The sequence below is a fragment of the Aquarana catesbeiana genome, linkage group LG02 (assembly GCF_042186555.1).
Source record: "Aquarana catesbeiana isolate 2022-GZ linkage group LG02, ASM4218655v1, whole genome shotgun sequence".
Taxonomy (NCBI): domain Eukaryota; kingdom Metazoa; phylum Chordata; class Amphibia; order Anura; family Ranidae; genus Aquarana; species Aquarana catesbeiana.
This window is the reverse complement of record NC_133325.1, coordinates 562,120,593-562,137,717: the sequence shown is the minus strand read 5'-3', so window position 1 is coordinate 562,137,717 and position 17,125 is coordinate 562,120,593. Positions and strand designations below refer to the sequence as shown.

General features: G+C 41.7%; 1 protein-coding gene across 3 annotated transcripts in view; it reads left to right on the top strand.

Moving 5' to 3' along the window:
* Window positions 1-1,283: 1,283 nt before the first annotated feature.
* The window catches only part of ITPR3 (inositol 1,4,5-trisphosphate receptor type 3), a 475,039-nt gene continuing 459,197 nt past the window's right edge, over window positions 1,284-17,125 (top strand). For all 3 annotated transcript variants that reach the window (XM_073616048.1, XM_073616047.1, XM_073616046.1), the window contains exon 1: window positions 1,284-1,642. In XM_073616048.1, the coding sequence (XP_073472149.1) occupies window positions 1,554-1,642 (89 nt within the window). In that variant the 5' untranslated portion in view covers window positions 1,284-1,553. The remainder of the gene's footprint in view (window positions 1,643-17,125) is intronic.

Sequence of the window (17,125 nt, the reverse complement as noted above, 5' to 3'; positions counted from 1 at the left end):
TCTGCTGACTTCCGACATACAATCATGTGCAAGCACAAATGCTGTTTTGTTTTTTTGTTTTTTTTCTTGCATGTGATTGCGCACAAATGAGGTAAAGCTTGCAAAGAATACCCAGTCTTATTTGCCTTTAGTAAATCAACCCCTGTACCTCATTTACTAAGCTCCAGAGCAACTGCACTTTGCAAGAGTGCACAGTCTATTGGTCTTTAGTAAATCAACCTCTGTACCTCAATTACTAAGCTCTGGAGCAACCACAAAGTGCAGTCTTATTTGTCTTTAGGAAACAAACCCCTGTATCTCAGTTATTAAGCTCTGGTCTATTGGTCTGTAGTAAACCAACCCCTGTACCTCAATTATTAAGCTCTGGTCTATAGTAAACCAACCCCTGTACCTCAATTACTAAGCTCTGGTCTATTGGTCTTTAGTTAACCAACCCCTGTACCTCAATTACTAAGCTCTGGTCTATTGGTCTTCAGTAAACCAACCCCTCTAACTCAATTACTAAGGTCTGGTCTATTGGTCTTTATTAAATCAACCCCTGTATCTCAATTACTAAGCTCTGGTCTATTGGTCTTTAGTAAATCAACCCCTGTAGCTCAATTACTAAGCTCTGGTCTATTGGTCTTTAGTAAATCAACCCCTGTACCTCAAATACTCAGTTCTGGTCTATTGGTCTTTAGTAAATCAACCCTTGTACCTCAATTACTAAGCTCTGGTCTATTGGTCTTAGCAAACCAACCCTGGTACCTCAATTACTAAGCTCTGAAGCAAATGCACTTGTATATTTGCCTTTAGTAAATCAACCTCTGTACCTCAGTCACTAAGCTTTGGAGCAACTGCACTTTGCAAAGTGCACAGTCTATTGGTCTTTAGTAAATTAACTCCTGAACCTCAATTACTAAGCTCTGGAGCAACTGCACTCTGAAAAGTTCACATTCTATATGCCTTTTGTGAACCAACCCCTGTACCTCACTTACTAAGCACTTGAGAAACTGTACTTTGCAAGAGTGCATTTGCTTTTAGTAAACCAACCCCTATGTCTTTCCCATGCTCTTCTATTGCTGATTGTTCACAAGTCCTTGAAGAGATGGTGCAGATATGAAAAGTGCCTTTAGAAAGAAGTGTGAGTTTTGTGTGAGGAGGGAGGAAGGACACATGTGAGGAGGAGATGAAGGCAGCATGCCTGGAGTTAATGAGCTGTGTGCTCAGTGCTCAGTGTGCTCAGTGCTGGAGCCCAGGGGTGTGTCTGTAGTGTAGACACTATTTGCATTGAAGAAAACTTCCTGGTTGTGTACAGGTGACTAGAAGAGAGAGGAGGAGGAGTGTGAGAGGAGCAGAGCCTGATAAGAGGGCGCCAGGACGAGCCTGTACATTCAGTGAGGACTGAGGAGAGGACGGGGAGGTGTGCTCTTCTACACAGTGCCCACACCGACAGGAGCAGTGCCAGTCATAGGAGCAGTGCCAGTCACAGGAGTATGAGCTGAGCCTGTTATGTTTTCTCTCCATACATCACTCTGAACTTCATTGCTGGGACCCCCTACTACAAGGTGACCATGAATGAGATGTCCAGCTTCCTCCACATTGGGGACATCCTCTCCCTGTACGCGGAGGGATCGGTGTGCGGCTTTATCAGTACCCTGGGGTGAGTATGAGTGATGAGAGAGACAGAGATGAATGGAGGATGACTGCACGCAGCATTTCAATAGACAGCCTCAGGATTAGGTGAGGGCATATGAACAGAGCTGGGTGTGGGCAGTGTATGGGGGGGGCAGGACAGTGTGCTAGGTTCCTACAAGTAGTCCTTCTCACCCCATGGCACACAACTGTCAGCCTGCTTCCTTCTAATCATGGCAAGGTGTCCTGTACTGGAACATTCTGCCACATGCCGAGCTGTGCGCCAAAGACGCCACTGGTTCACACTACGCCCAAAAAGTCGCTTCTGGATGCCGCTACCTCGCACCCTTTCCCTGCCAGAGCCGTTTTTGCATTTTTTTATTGCACACATGCTTAAACAAAAGTCATTTTAGGCCTGAAGATTACATTGCTTTCAGAAAACATATTTTTTATGTCACACAATATTAACGCAGAGGTCTAGGAAAGGCAAAGTTTTATTCAAAAATACACTAAAGTTAATTCTAGGGCACACAAATGCAATAAATGACTCAATTTTTTTGGTAAAATATAAAAGTCGAGGTTGCACCGAGTAAATAGATTCGCAACAGGTCAAACCTTAAATTTGCGTGCACTCTTGAAATGGCGACACACTTCACTACCCTATATTTTCCATAGGCAACGCTTTGAAATTACTCTCATTCCGGTGTGTGCGCCCATATGTAATGTGTATCGAATAAGCGTTTTCTTGCATAGGTGCCCCTGATGTGTGCGTTTACATTCGTACGTGCATATATGTGGGGGTGGGGGGCCTCAAAAGTTTGGCAGGGATTTTATGTGCTTGGGTATAATTTTAACTTTTTTTTTTTTTTTTCACATAGGGGACTTTTTGTTGATTTTTATTGGTGACGGGTTCTCTTTCCCTTTTAGACCCTGGTTGTCTTCCCTGTGTTCCACTGAATTTAATGCAATGCAGATCGCATTGCTTTACATTCTTTCCCGGGTATGCTGCAGATTGCTTTGCATTACATTCCTTCCTGGGTATGCTGCATATCACGCTGCATTACATTCCTTCCCGGATATGCTGCAGATCGCATTGCCTTACAATCTTTCTTGGGTATGCTGGCCGTGGACACCGAGAGGCAGACCTGGATGTGACGTCAAACATGTCACTTCCTGGGTCAGCATCAAGGAAGGGAGGAGGGCAGACACGAGTCAGCTCTGCTCCCTCCCATTTGCCTGGCAGGACCTGCTATGTCAGTCCCAAGCCCATAGATTGGCAAGCAGAGCCCGGGATGCATGGCAGGGGCACATTACCGGAGGTGTGTGGAAATGCTTCCATTTGACAGATAGGGGTCTGCTTGTCATATTTACATACAATTCCTGTGGCTGTAGCCACCATGGATTGTGTGTAAAACCCTCCAAGCTATGATTAAGCACTAAACATAGTGTGAAACGCGTCAGTTTCCTGTACTTCTTGTTGTGGCATGTATTTTTGTCGTTTTTATCAATAAAAATTGCGGCTGTCCAGGACTTTTCTCACAAATTCTGTGTGTAAAATCCTCCACTGTCAGGTCCGTACGATGTATGGACCTGGCAGGGAAAAGATTAAAGCACAGAGCACTTTTTACTTTTTTTTTCTAAATCTCGGCTTTGGTATGGCTTTTGTTACATTGGGTCAGTGTGGATCATTTTAAGTATATACCATACCTGTAGGAAGCTGGAAATCACCGTAGTAGGCACCGTTATTACAGTGATTGCCACTGGCTTCTGGGTCCCATGCCTTGCTGCTTATTATTATTATACAGGATTAAATAGCGCCAACAGTTTGCGCAGCGCTTTACAACATCAGAGAAGACAGTACAATTACAATAAAATTCAATACAGGAGGGATCAGAGGGCTCTGCTCGTTAGAGCTTACTATCTAGAAGGGAGGGTCAAGTGGAACATAGGGTAGTAGTTGTGGGGGATGATCAGATGGACAAAATGAAAATACAGTTGTTAGGTGTGGGTAGGGTAGGCTTCTCTGAAGAGGTGGGATTTCAGGGATTGTTTAAAAGCTAATAGAGTAGGAGATAGACGAACAGATTGGGGTAGGGAGTTCCATAGGCTTGGAGAGGCTGTGGAAAAGTCCTGCTTGGGCTTGGTCCACCAAAGTAGCACAGGAGCCTTTCCCAAAATCACACCGCACTGTGCTGCATTGATGTGAACAGGCACCATCAAAACCATGTCATTTCTCTTGTCATGCGAGACTGTGAGACCCAAGACGCATCTGAAACCGCTCCAGGCCTCAGTGAACACTTGAGGTCACCTGCTTGGTGTGGGTGCAATTCAGAGAACACTTTGCATTTTCTAAATGAATGCAAAGCATTTTCTGATTGGAAGGGGTAGGGCGGTAACAAAATGATTTCCACCTCATTCAATCAAAGAACGCTTTGCATTCATTGAGACAATGCAAAGTGTTCTCTGAATGGGGACCGTAACAAGCAGGCCATCTCCTATGTTCACTTAGCAGCAGGGCAGCCACTTAACACGGGACCAGGCTAGATGTGGTGACTGTTATAGTGCAGCTTTCACAGGGGTTGGGTAGGTATGGCACATACATTGTACACACACACACATACACTAAAGAGGAAGTTCTGCTTTATGCTCCCCCTTCTACTTTTGGCAGTTTTTTTTGGACGGGTAGGTTTGCGAGTACCTGGTTTTGACAGGTACCTGCTCAACATCCAGTCAGATAACCATGCCGCTTCCACCAGAAGTTCTCCCCGCTGCCCGCAAACTTTTGGGACAGGTTCCAGAAGGCTGCGGGACCATCCAAAAAGCACATCGCAGGTCACGCACATGCGCAGTGGGAAGCTGCAGGGAATAACACATGGCTTTCCACGGTAAACCTGCTAGCGCCGGGGTCCTGAAGAATGGGCCCGGACGAGGACGGCGCTGGATCCCTGCACAGATAAGCGTCCTTTTATTAAAGCTGTAGTAATGCCCACTGTGTGATTTTTACCTACAGGTAAGCCTATAATAAGGCTTACCTGTAGGTAGAATGAATATCTCCTAAATGTGCCCGTTTACACCGGTCACCGGCGCATGTGCTCTGAAGGTCTGGCATACCATGCTGGACCTTCAGAGCTTTGTGCCGAAACCAAGGGCTCCTACGCACATGTGCGGGAGTGATGTCATCACAGCTTCAGCCACTCACATCGCTAAAGCCCACAAACCCGGAAGAAAGACCAGGGGAAGATGTCAGCCCTCTCAGCGGTGACAGCACAGTATTTGTAGCTGCGGTCTTTTATTTCTTTCTTCACACAGATCGAAATTCGGTTCAGCAGAGACCAGACAAATTTTGATCTCTGTGTGGCCCTCTCTGTTTGACAGAAGCCGATTGGTAGAGCAACTACCCCACTGTCAGAACAAAATGGCACAGCAGGGGTGATTCCACCATCCACCTCCCTTGTGTGGATGCGGGAATCTTTTTTTTTTTTTTTTTTTCAGCCCGCCAAAAAAAAAAAAACAAAAAAAAAAAACTATGCATGTATACCTAGATTTGCACTGGTCCGAGCTGGTTCACTGTAACAATGCAAAGAAAAACAACATCCCTGGAATACAGCTTTAACTCCACTGAAATGTCACAGTTTGACATTTCTTTCATTTTTGCGTCTCAGATGAGCTGTGGTGAGCAGAAATGCAAACTGGAATAGAGCTACCAGTGAGCTGTGGGGCAGGATGAAAAAATGCTTTGACATGTTGCAAATTTCTTTACTGCAGCTCACACAAAGGCTGTGTTAAAGTGTGAACAGGGCACATAGTAAACAATTGTTTTCTGTGTGCCCTTGCGGAGAGCCAAAGTTTTCAGGAGCACGGTATGTGAACAAGTATAAATAATGTGAACTAAAAGTATAAATAATGGCAAATGTTTTTTCAGATTTGGATAGAGTAGTGATAGAACCACTGTCAGTTTTCTGCTGCTGTCTGTGTCCACATTAGAGACGTTCACTCTCTAATTGTCTAGCTCTGGGAGTGAAAGTGAGGGTAGATCCAAAATTTTATGTTGCCACCAGTACAGAAATAAGGGGGAAATCTTCTAATGGGGACACTTGTTCTCGTCCTGTTCACACCTGAGCAATTTTCTGCTTGAAGCTTGTAGCTCTAAAATACTCAGCAAGCCAAATCCCATTCATTTCAATGACCTCTGTTCACATATGAGCGTTCTATCACCTGAAGGAAAACACCTGTCTCTCAGAAAAGTACATGAGCTTCTTTTTGTCAGATTACAAGCATTTTTTGGCCCTATAGACTTAGAAAGAAACGCCTGAAAATGCATGACTTGAGCTTTTTGTCGCACGTTTCTGCTCAAACTGGAGCTCTTCCCTTAATTTCTTCCTCCTCTCCTACCCCTAGTGCTTTGTATTGGCTAAACAAAAATGGCTGAGGCTGTAAAGCGCTTGTAATACACTTCTGAAAGTGCTCAAAAAGTAAAAAAAAAAAAAAACCTGAAAGTTGCTATGCTCAGGTGTGGAAAGAGCCTTAGTGCCGGTTCACACTGGGGCGACCTGTCAGGTGACTTAGCCGCCTGACAAGTCACACTCCATGCATTGCAATGCAACCGTTCTAATAAGAGCGACCCAAGAAAAAGGTTCCTGTACTACTTCGGGGCGACTTCGAAGGGGCTTGCATTGACTTCTATACCGTAGTGGTTTTTCAAGCCACACTAAAGTCGCGCTGTACATGGGCTGCTTCCGAGTCAGATGAGCGTTGGGCAACTTTGAAGCCGCCCCTGTGTGAACTGGCACTTAGAGTAGATTTCCTTCTCATTGGAAAAATTTCCTCTCGCTTCCTGTTGAGTTTACACAAAAAGAAGTGAGAGGATATCACTGTAATAAGAAAGAGGTGGCAGAAAAAAATGACAGCAGTTTTAGTCCTCTCCTCTATCCAAAATGATTTAAAAAGTTTGGGCTTTATATATACTTTAATGGTGATGAAAATGTCCACTGCATCTCTTTCAGGTTTTCGGCTGCATCAGTTCTGATATTACAAGTCAGTGAGAATACTGAATAGGGCTCCTGCACACACGCTGTACAAATGTCACATTTAGATTTGTGTAAAATTAATTTTTTTTTTTGTACGGATCTGAACGCAGTTCTATGATAGCCAATGCATCCATTGGGCGCAGCATATTCGGGGCGTCGCAATCAGATCTGTAAAAACAAAACGCCCCAGTCTCGCGTTGCAATTTTGTAGTAATGTAGATGCAGAAGTGCCTAAATGTATGTAAACATGCGTGCATATACACCTACATTTATTCTAGTGGCTAGACTAATTATTATTCTAGCCATCAGAATGAATTTACACCTGTATACTTCTAAGCATTGCATGTGAATAGTTGCGGGACCTTTACATTGCAAAATCTGTCATTGTCAGGCATATTCCAATCCAGTACATCACAAGACTGCAAGGCTTTTCATTGTCCAGATATCCCAGTACACACTTGGTGCTATCAGAAAAGTTTTAAAACTCGGAAAAAAGTTAAGATTGTGCTAAAGCTTATAAAACGATATTGGCGCTGGCAAGCTTTACCAAGGGGTTTCTTTTTTTTTTTTTGTTTGTTTGTTTGTTTTTTTTTTTTTTAGTGCCCTTTCACATTGATCAGTTTTTCTTCCATTTTTGCCTTACCAAAAGCAGAAGAAAAATGCATGACCATTAAATCCTATGGAACTCCTCACACCAGTCAGCTGGCTTTTTAGAAGTCCTGCATGCTGTGTTTTTGTTGTGAAAAAAAAAAACAAAAAAAAAAAACGCACATTTGGTTGCATTATATTTTTTTATTTCAAAATGTTCTCAAATACATACCATAGTCTTACAAATCAAATTTGAAACATATGTGTAAACACTAAACAATAAAACAATGTTGCATAACTGAAACATCAGAATAGAATATACCACACTTTCCTTTTCAACACTGTAAGCAAAAAAACACAAGTTACTCCCATATTTAAGAGTCCTAATTAAAAAAAAAAAAAGAAAAAGAATGAACAGAAACAATATGGTTGCCTTTTTGGTGCTTTTTGTCCATTTTTCACTAGGCGCAAAATGCACTGGAAACGCATATGCGTTTTTAACATGTTCTTGCAATGGAGCAGTGTGAAAGAGCGTTACCCTTTTGTTAGGCTAGGCCGACAATGGGAAATGATTACTCCTATTGCAAGGTTTTTTCTCAGTTAGATCATTACTCATTTAGATCTGCTCCCAAACAAGAAAGTGTATGGATGTAGTGCACATTTTAGGAGATGAGGATTCTCTTTCTCCATAGAAAAGTGAACAATTTGCATGTGGTTGTACAGAGACGCTCCAAATGTTGGAAGATCTCCATGTACTACAAACCTTCAGAAGCTTTGGTATTGCCCTGTAGTTACATCCTGCACGGTCCAATAGTCTCCTGATTCATGCAACCAGTTTAGAGTCAGTCACATTGCTGGAAGCTATTGGGCCAAGGATTGGCTCCCTACGGTAAACACGGCTGGACTGTTCAAACCTGCTGACATAGAAGGTATAAAACAATGAGAATTTTATGTACTGGTGCCATCCAGCTGTAAGGGATTATTACCGTCTGTAGTGGTGTTGTGTTGTCTTTATGTGTCGATGTATTGGGTAGATATAATTACAAAATAAAACTTTAGGACAGCATCACTCAAAAAAAAAAAAAAAAAAAAACACAAAAAAAAAGGTCTTATATCTGTTGGAATTTTTCAACCCTTTCTCCACTGCACACAGGTGTGATTCCTCAGCTTTTTAATCAGATTTTCATGGGAGATATGTTGGATGACATTTTTGGCTTGTTCAAAGAAAACAACCAACAATTATTTAGTAAATCTGCTCCTTAGTTTTCATATCCACTCAAACTGGAGAGTGCAAATCTGGTGTAGCTCTGCATGGTAGCCAATCAGCTTCTACTGTAACTTCAGATTGTTCAATTAAGCTTTGACAAAAAAAAATAAATCTGGAAGCTGATTGGTTTCTATGCAGAAATGCACCAGATTTTGCACTCTCCAGTTTAAGTAAATCAACCCCCTAAGTTCTTATAAGAGATGTTCAGAACAACCAGTGTCAGTAGCAAAGTAATGGGGAGCACAAATTAATTTGCCATTTAGTGCTGGTTCACGCTAGTGAGACTTCTGGTGCAACTCTGGTGCAGCCCTGCGTGGTAGCCAATCAGTAGCCAATTAGCTTCTAACTTCAGCTTGTTCAGTTTAACCACTTCAGCCCTGGAAGGATTTACCCCCTTCCTGACCAGAGCACTTTTTGCGATTCTGCACTGCGTCGCTTTAACTGACAATTGCGCGGTCGTGCGACGTGGCTCCCAAACAAAATTGACGTCCTTTTTTTCCCACAAATAAAGCTTTGTTTTGGTGGTATTTAATCACCTCTGCGATTTTTATTTTTTGCGCTATAAACAAAATAAGAGCAACAATTTTGAAAAAAACGCATTATTTTTTACATTTTGCTATAATAAATATCCCCCAAAAATATATAAAAAAACATTTTTTTTCCTCAGTTTAGGCTGATACGTATTCTTCTACATATTTTTGGAAAAAAAAAATCGCAATAAGCGTTTATTGATTGGTTTGAGCTAAAAGTTATAGCGTTTACTAAATAGGGGATAGTTTTATGGCATTTTTTATTAATAATTTTTTTTTTTACTAGTAATGGCGGCGATCAGCGATTTTTTATTGTGACTGCGACGTTATGGCGGACACATCAGACATTTTTGACACATTTTTGGGACCATTGTCATTTATACAGTGATCAGTGCAATTAAAAATGCACTGATTACTGTGTAAATGACACTGGCAGTGAAGGGGTTAACACTAGGGGGCGGGGAGGGGTTAATCAGTACTAGGGGAATGTTTTCTAAATGTAGGGGGGAGGGGCTGTATGTGTCACTAGACTGATCACTGCTCCCGATGACAGGGAGCAGTGATCAGTGACACTTGTCACTAGGCAGAATGGGGAGATGCTGTTTACATCAGCATCTCCCCATTCGTCCTCTCCATGAGGCAATCGCGGGTATCCCCGCGGCGATCGAGTCCGCGAGACCCGCGACCCGACTCACGGAGCTCCCGGCCGGCGTGCGCGCAATGGCGCGGTGGGGAATTCAAAAGGACGGACAGGTCCGTCCTTTTGCCCAGCCGTGCCATTCTGCCGACGTATATCGGCGTGAGCCGGTCGGGAAGCGGTTAAGTTTGACAAAAAAACTGGAAGCTGATTGGTTTATATGCAGAGCTGCACCAGATTTTGCATTCTCCAGTTTTAGTAAGTCAGCCCCATTACATTCAGGGGTTCTTATCAATGCGAGTCAGCACTTTGCGACTTTGGAAAAGGTTCCTGTGCTACATTGGTGCGATTTATAGTCCGATTTGGCCTTATAGACAGTCACATCACAATCACACTGAAAATCGTATCTCAGCACTGTGAACCAAGCACTAGCCGTTCTTTGAACATTTTCTTCTATAGAATTGTTTGCCCAGGAGCATTGTTTTGAGTTCACAAAACCTTTTGATATATTTTTAAGCCTTTCAAGCAGGTGGATTTTTTGGCCCTCCCCAAAAAACATATTAGATGATGTTTGATTCTCATGAAAGTAAAAAGAGACATTGGACTCATAAGACTTCTCTTTGATGTTCTTGTTGGTTCAGTTACACATTGATTTCTCAGTTTGGGTGAGCCTACTTCTTGGTGGACACCTCATTTTGTGGAGAGCCTCTGAACCCAAGCTATTAGAGAACAAAATCTGGTGCAGCTGTGCGCTCTGCAGTTTTAGTAAATCCACCCCAATGACTTTTGTCATCCTGTGTGCCCAGCGCCTCATTTCTACCCTTTCTTTATCATAATGATACAGGCAAATATAAGTATAGTACACATACCAGGGTTTTGTTTTGTAGTGGAATATTGTGGATGACACCAAATGTAGATGGAGTTATACTTTAATGGAGTCAGTAGATAAATACAATAAGAATGTGTGTTGGAAAGTGTGTAGGTGTTAACAGACTGCAGTGTGGCCGCACAGTGAGTAAACAGTGAGTATTTTGCCAGTATTAGGATAGAGTACTGTGCAGTGAGTTTAAAGGGTGCGGTGCCATAAAACATACTTTAGGGCAGACATATAAAACAGTATCTTGCATATATTTGCACTTATTTGTATGCTTTGCATATCTATCAGTTACCAGCATCATGTAAGATAATATACTAAACATACATCAATGCTTGTCTTAATGCATATGCTGTACATTGTAGCTACTAAATCTCTAGAAATACTTGTCCCACTGGTCTTGCTGGACTAATTCCTTACAGGTTTAAATAGTTTACTGGATAACTGAAGTCTAGTGTTTTCAGTGGTAATGACATGGAGGTAATTTGGAAAGGCATTAGTTCAGATTTAGTATGTGTAACGTGCCCAGCACTGACATAATAAAAAAAATAACAAATACATAAAATACTTGTATCTTCCTTGGTTATTTGACTAAAGTGAAAGCATCAAACAATCAACACATATGTGAAATAAAAACAAATCACGTGTTTAAAAATGATGACATACATTATCAAATTGTCCAGGGGGTTAATTAAGCCCAGGAGCTATTTGTGGGATAATTAGGGAAGAGCAGATTTTTTTTGTCATACATATTAGTTCAGATTTAGCAAATAACAGGTATAGACAGATCATGTGACACAAAGTCAAAAGAACTTCTGCTGATAAACCCTGTGCCTGATTTGTAGATAACCAAGCAAACGAGAGTGAACGTGTTGCCTGACCAATCTGATTAAAGATGCCATATTTGAATGCTGCATTACTATCATTTGTTCAGGTAAAGTGTCCCCAAATTGCCAGCACTAATGGGGCGTACACACAGTCGGACTTTTGGACCGGATTTGTCCGACAGACTTTCCAGCGGATTTTCGACGGACTTTTGACGGACTTCCGACGGACTTTTTAGCGAACGGACTTGCCTACACACGATCACACCAAAGTCCAACGCGGATTCGTACGTGATGACGTACACCGAACTAAAATAAGGAAATTGATAGCCAGTAGCCAATAGCTGCCCTAGCGTCGGTTTTTGTCCGTCAGTCTAGTTTACAGACGAGCGGATTTCTGGGTCCGGCGGAGTTACGACGTAAAGATTTGAAGCATGTTCCAAATCTAAAGTCCGTCAGATTTGCGACTGGAAAAGTCCGCTGAAGGTCCGGTGAAGCCCACACATGATCGGATTGTCCGCCGGATTTGGTCCGTCGGCGTCCGTCGGACAAGTCCGGTCGAAAAGTCCGACCGTGTGTACGCCCCATAACAATAAATGGAAGGGAAACTTATAAAAAGGAAGGACGGTTAGCATCAGATCTGAAAATACAAGCTAAAAGGCTAACCAGTAAATAGTTGCATTGTCTCTTAAGTTTCAAAGGTAAAAAAATACAGACTATAAATGGTAGAAACGTGGTAGATTTCAAGGGCTTGTTAGCAAATTGATGAGAAAAATCAATGTTAACAAGCCCATGGTCTTGGTAGAATTTGTCTTTACATGTATGTAGGGGCATCCCTACAAAGCCTGTAATTTCGCCATGGTGCTCATGGAAACCTTAGATTGTAATTATGCTTCCTTTGTTTTGTGAACTTGGCTAAAAACTGTCTGAATTCGTATTCTGAATCTTTAGTGCTATATGGCATGGCTGAAGCATTCTACTTTAGGAGTGCAAGTGCCAGGCACCACAATATTTCCCATAGGGCTTGGCATCTTGCCATTAAGCTGTGAGATGTGGAATCCCTATTATATTATATATTCTGCATTTGGATTTAGAATTACCTGGGTTGATTTTTTTCCCACTAACTGAGGGTGTTGTAAAAATTGATTGGTATGACATAGGATGGTGATTAATTTGCATTCTTTTTGCCATAGTCATATTTGTGGTTTCTAAGGTATGCTTTGCAGGATTTGTAATACAGTTTCTGTAAGGTTATACTGTCTTAGGGGTCTCGTTGTAGCAATAATAACCTTTCTTTATCAATGTTTATTTACCTGTATATAACAACCCCCAAACATTATATTAAATATAATGTCTGGAAACTGGACATTTAAAGTGGTTGAAAACTCAGAAAAAAAAACCCCTGCAAGACAAAGGCGTAATGAGCTAGTATGCATCGCATACTGGCTCATTATGAAATACTTCCTTTAGATCTAAGCTGTTGCAGCGGTCCCTGCACACCGCTGTGACCAGCAACATGTCTCCCAGAGTTATTTCCGGGGGCGCGGACTCTGGTGCTGTGATTGGCTGGAGCCACGATGACGTCACTCCCGCGAATGCACGCGGGAGCCGCCGGTCACGGCATGGCTACTGAAGAAACAGCACGAGTTGGCCGTTTCTTCAGTGTGCATGTGCCGATGACGTCGGCACATGCGGATACAGTGAATATCTCCTAAACTGTTTAGGAGATATTCATGGTACCTACAGGTAAGCCTTATTATAGGCTTATCTGTAGTGAAATGTGGTGTAACAGGGTTTACAACCACTTTAAATTTGATTGGTTTCTGAGGAGCAGAACAGACAGTTCTTATAAAAGACTCACGGATAAATGACACCCAATATTTAATAAGAATTCTGACTAGTGATATAATAAAATAATTAGTGATATACTGTATCCTAGAAAAACAGTTTGTACATATGTACATTATCTGTTCAGTATAAAGAATTTTGATAAGCATATCCTCTCCTCAGCATGCCATAGCTATCACTGGTAGTGACAAACAAGGACCTAGACGACATCCAATGATATAAACATGCACCTCTGTTACCACAGTTTACATCTCATTGTAAAAGCACCTGACACCTTCTCATAAGAAAGTGTTAAATATTAATTGATACTGATGTTCCCTGGAAAATGTGAACTAAAATAAGGCTGGGTGCAGGCAAAAATGATTTTCAGCTATTTCGCATAGCGAAAAAGCAGCCCCCACCTTCAGAAACTGGCACATTTGTTTAAAGCAGGGGCATCCAACCTGCGGCCCAAGATGGCTATGAATGTGGCCCGACACAAAATCATACATTTAATTAAAAGAGAAGTATGGGATTCCTGAAAAATCAAAACGAAATTATACTCACCTTGAATGCTGCATCTGTCCCTCACGGGCTCCAGACTGAGAACTGAGTGATCAAACACTGCTGATCGCTCAGTTCTTGGTCTTCAGCCTACAGAGAGCCAGTGACTATCAGCTCACTCTGCCCCTCCAGCAATCACTGGAGCGCTGGGCTGTGAAGGGGTGGGGGCGGCTGGCTCTAAGCGGATCGTTGAGAGGCTGTGCCAGCTGCCGGTCCAGGCTTCTCGGGGGGCCCCTGACTGTAAAGTCAGGATGTTTGCCATGCCTGAACCAGCTCTGTGATGTCAGCTGGCAGAAGGCTATAGCCTGGGGGGGGGGGGGGGGTTGTAAAAATTAGTTTACACTTCGCAAACACATGTGGTCTAAGAAAAATGTGACAGTGTCTCTTTACGGGACTTTTATCTTCCCAAAGAGAAATCTCCCACTCTTCACAATTGCACATTATTCATGTCATCAGTTTTCAGCAGCACCTATATTTGTGAGCAACTATTTTCAGGGATGAAGCACATGAAGTGCATAATTAGTTCCAAATGAGGGCCTTGAGAATTCATTGATAATTGCTACTACATCCACCGTACCAAATATTGATGTGTTCGTTTATCAAAAACAGTCAAATATTGCACAGGTTTTATGTCGCCCTCTTTTACTTTTATAATAAAAAAGTATTACAAAAAAATGATGTTTTTGTTAATCTTTTTCTGCTCATCAGTTATACTTATTTTTTGTGTATTTTATGCCCAAGACAATTCCTCTTCTTCCAATGTGGCCCAGGAAGGTCGAAACGTTGGACACCCTAGGTTTAACGTTTGTTTTTAAACATCTAGAGAGTCTTACAAATAAAAACTATACAGATGATCTTTATTGAGTTGCCTTTATGTGGTAGATGTGCCCACTAATGTACAGTCTATGAAGAGTTATGTTTCTGTGTAGTTGTTACACGTCAGTGGTGATGTTCTTCTTTTTAAATATCTGTTTGGTAACTTCGGTGTGTCATACTGGTATGATTCAGAATTCCTAATCATTTAGAAAGGGCATGTCATGCTAAAGTGATCACAAACATTCCTCTGGATGGGTTAAAGAAAGCTATGTCTCTGTGGCCTGCAGATAAAGAAAGGAAACAAGTGTGGGAAAAGGGAGGAGAAAGGGCCAGGACACAATGCATGTCTTTTTCTGTTCATCTAGTCATTGGCAATAGTTCATGTATTAAATTTGTAACTTCTTTGGAGTATATGCAATATTTTACAATTTCAGTTATCTCTGGATTAGGTAATATTTTCTGTTTTAATAGTTTTTGTTGCTTTTAAACATAAGAAGTACAACAGGGCACGATGCTATAGTGGTAAAGGACCAACAGTGAACAATTATAGGTGACCACGACTAGATAAATAAGTTGGAAGGACGATGCAGTAATTAATGTGCATATGTCAGGTGTCAGAGTGGTAAACAAATACAGATTTGGAATACTTTATTAATCCCAAAGGGAAATTATTAAGATACAATCAAGAAAAACAACACAAAATTATAATAACAAACAGAAACAAGACACAATAGCAGCAATATAAAAATATATATACAAAAAATATTGGATAAATCTTCAAATATTGTACTGTAGACTGTTAGTTGTTTGTTCACATAGGCTATTTATACCTATCCAAAAGTTAAGAGTAGAAAGTAAGGAGAAGAAAGTAAAAAGGGGGGTAGAAGGAAGAGGATTTCAGAAGGTGGAAGGGAAGGATGAAAGCGCCTGATGTTGTCCAATCCACATGTGCCCCAATGTTTAAATCATTAGCACTGTAAGGACAAAGTTTAGGGGCATATAATGTGTTTTCCACCAAGTCCAGACTTTATAGAATGTGCGCCAGGTGTCACACAATACAAACAAGATATTTGGGGGTCACACTCTAAAAAATGCATTAAAGATGGTGCAGCCATAAGACCATACAGTAGAAGAAAATATTACAGCGCACACATGCAAAAAAGACATTTACCTCAAGCAAGGCTAGTTTAAAACACCTAAGCATTTCTAGAAAAACATTATCAAAAAATATGTGGATTTGATCACACCATATTGCTATATGGTGCTAAGCCCACTTACTGCGACAAAGTACCCCATAATCAGTGGGTCCTACACTATCCATGGAGTGGGAGAACCTGCATCTCTGAACCATGAGAGCATTACACTCTTCTAAATGGGAGAATCATAAGATCTCCACCCATGACACAAGTGGACACTAATTAAAGGTACTTATGTTATGTAGTGAGGTGCTGTCACACAATGACGCAGAAAGTTCTTTGTTTATTGGATACCAAGACATTTTATGCTTAACTTGGGTTATCGTAGTTATTGCTGATTTCTATGCCTTTGCCAGAGTTTACTTGGCAGCTGTAAGAGTAATCATTAGAAGTTTAAATTGGGAGTTATTACAGCCTTAAGGTTTTAAATTTAGCAAGGCCTCCCAGGTATTTTTCCTGATGCTCCTGCCCAGGACTGTGTATATTAATTGGTAATTAGCTTATATTTTTAACTGTTTTTCTTGTGTGGTTGCTTAACATGTGATATCTTGTCATGGTTCAGCTATATGAAGTTATTAGAGCAGATGTGGCCATAAAGTAGCTTTCTATACTTCCCTTTATGCAAACGTCATTCTCTAAAGGAAAGACAGGTTTTGTGACTTGCCAATCTTACTGCACACACCACAAGCTTTGTACATAAAATGTATAATTCACCAAAGTAAATATAGACATGTTTTTCTATTACAGCAATCCCAATATTTTATGATATTTGTTTACCTGTGGCAGGTTACTTGTACAGCTAACCAAGCAAGTTATTGTAGGGCCCTTTCACACTGAATGCAGTGGGATGCAGTTGGCTGAACTTTGAACTGCACTCCAACTGCATAGACATCCCAAAATCAAAATAAGACCCCTTTCACACTGAGGCTTTTATCAGGCGCTAAAGGGCTAAAAATAGCGCCTGTAAAGCGCCTAAAAAACGCCTCCCCTGCAGCCCCAGTGTAAAAGCCCGAGTGTTTTCACACTGGGGTAGTGCGCTTGCAGGTCGTTAGAAAAAGTCCTGCAAGCAGCATCTTTGGAGAGGTTTAGGAGTGGTGTATACACCGCTCCTCCACCGCCCCTGCCCATTGAAATGAATAGGCACAGCTTCCGAAGCGCCTGCAAAGCAATTTGGCAGTGGCGCTTTTCGGGCCCATTTAACCCTTCAGCCACTAGCGGGGGTTAAAAGCGCCCGAAAAGCGATGCTAAAACCACGGTAAAGCGCTACTAGAACTAGCGGAGCTTTACCGCTAACGCGGAGCGGTGCCAGTATACAGTGTTTGCAACTTAAAACAGAGTATATGTATTAGCCATTACTTGCA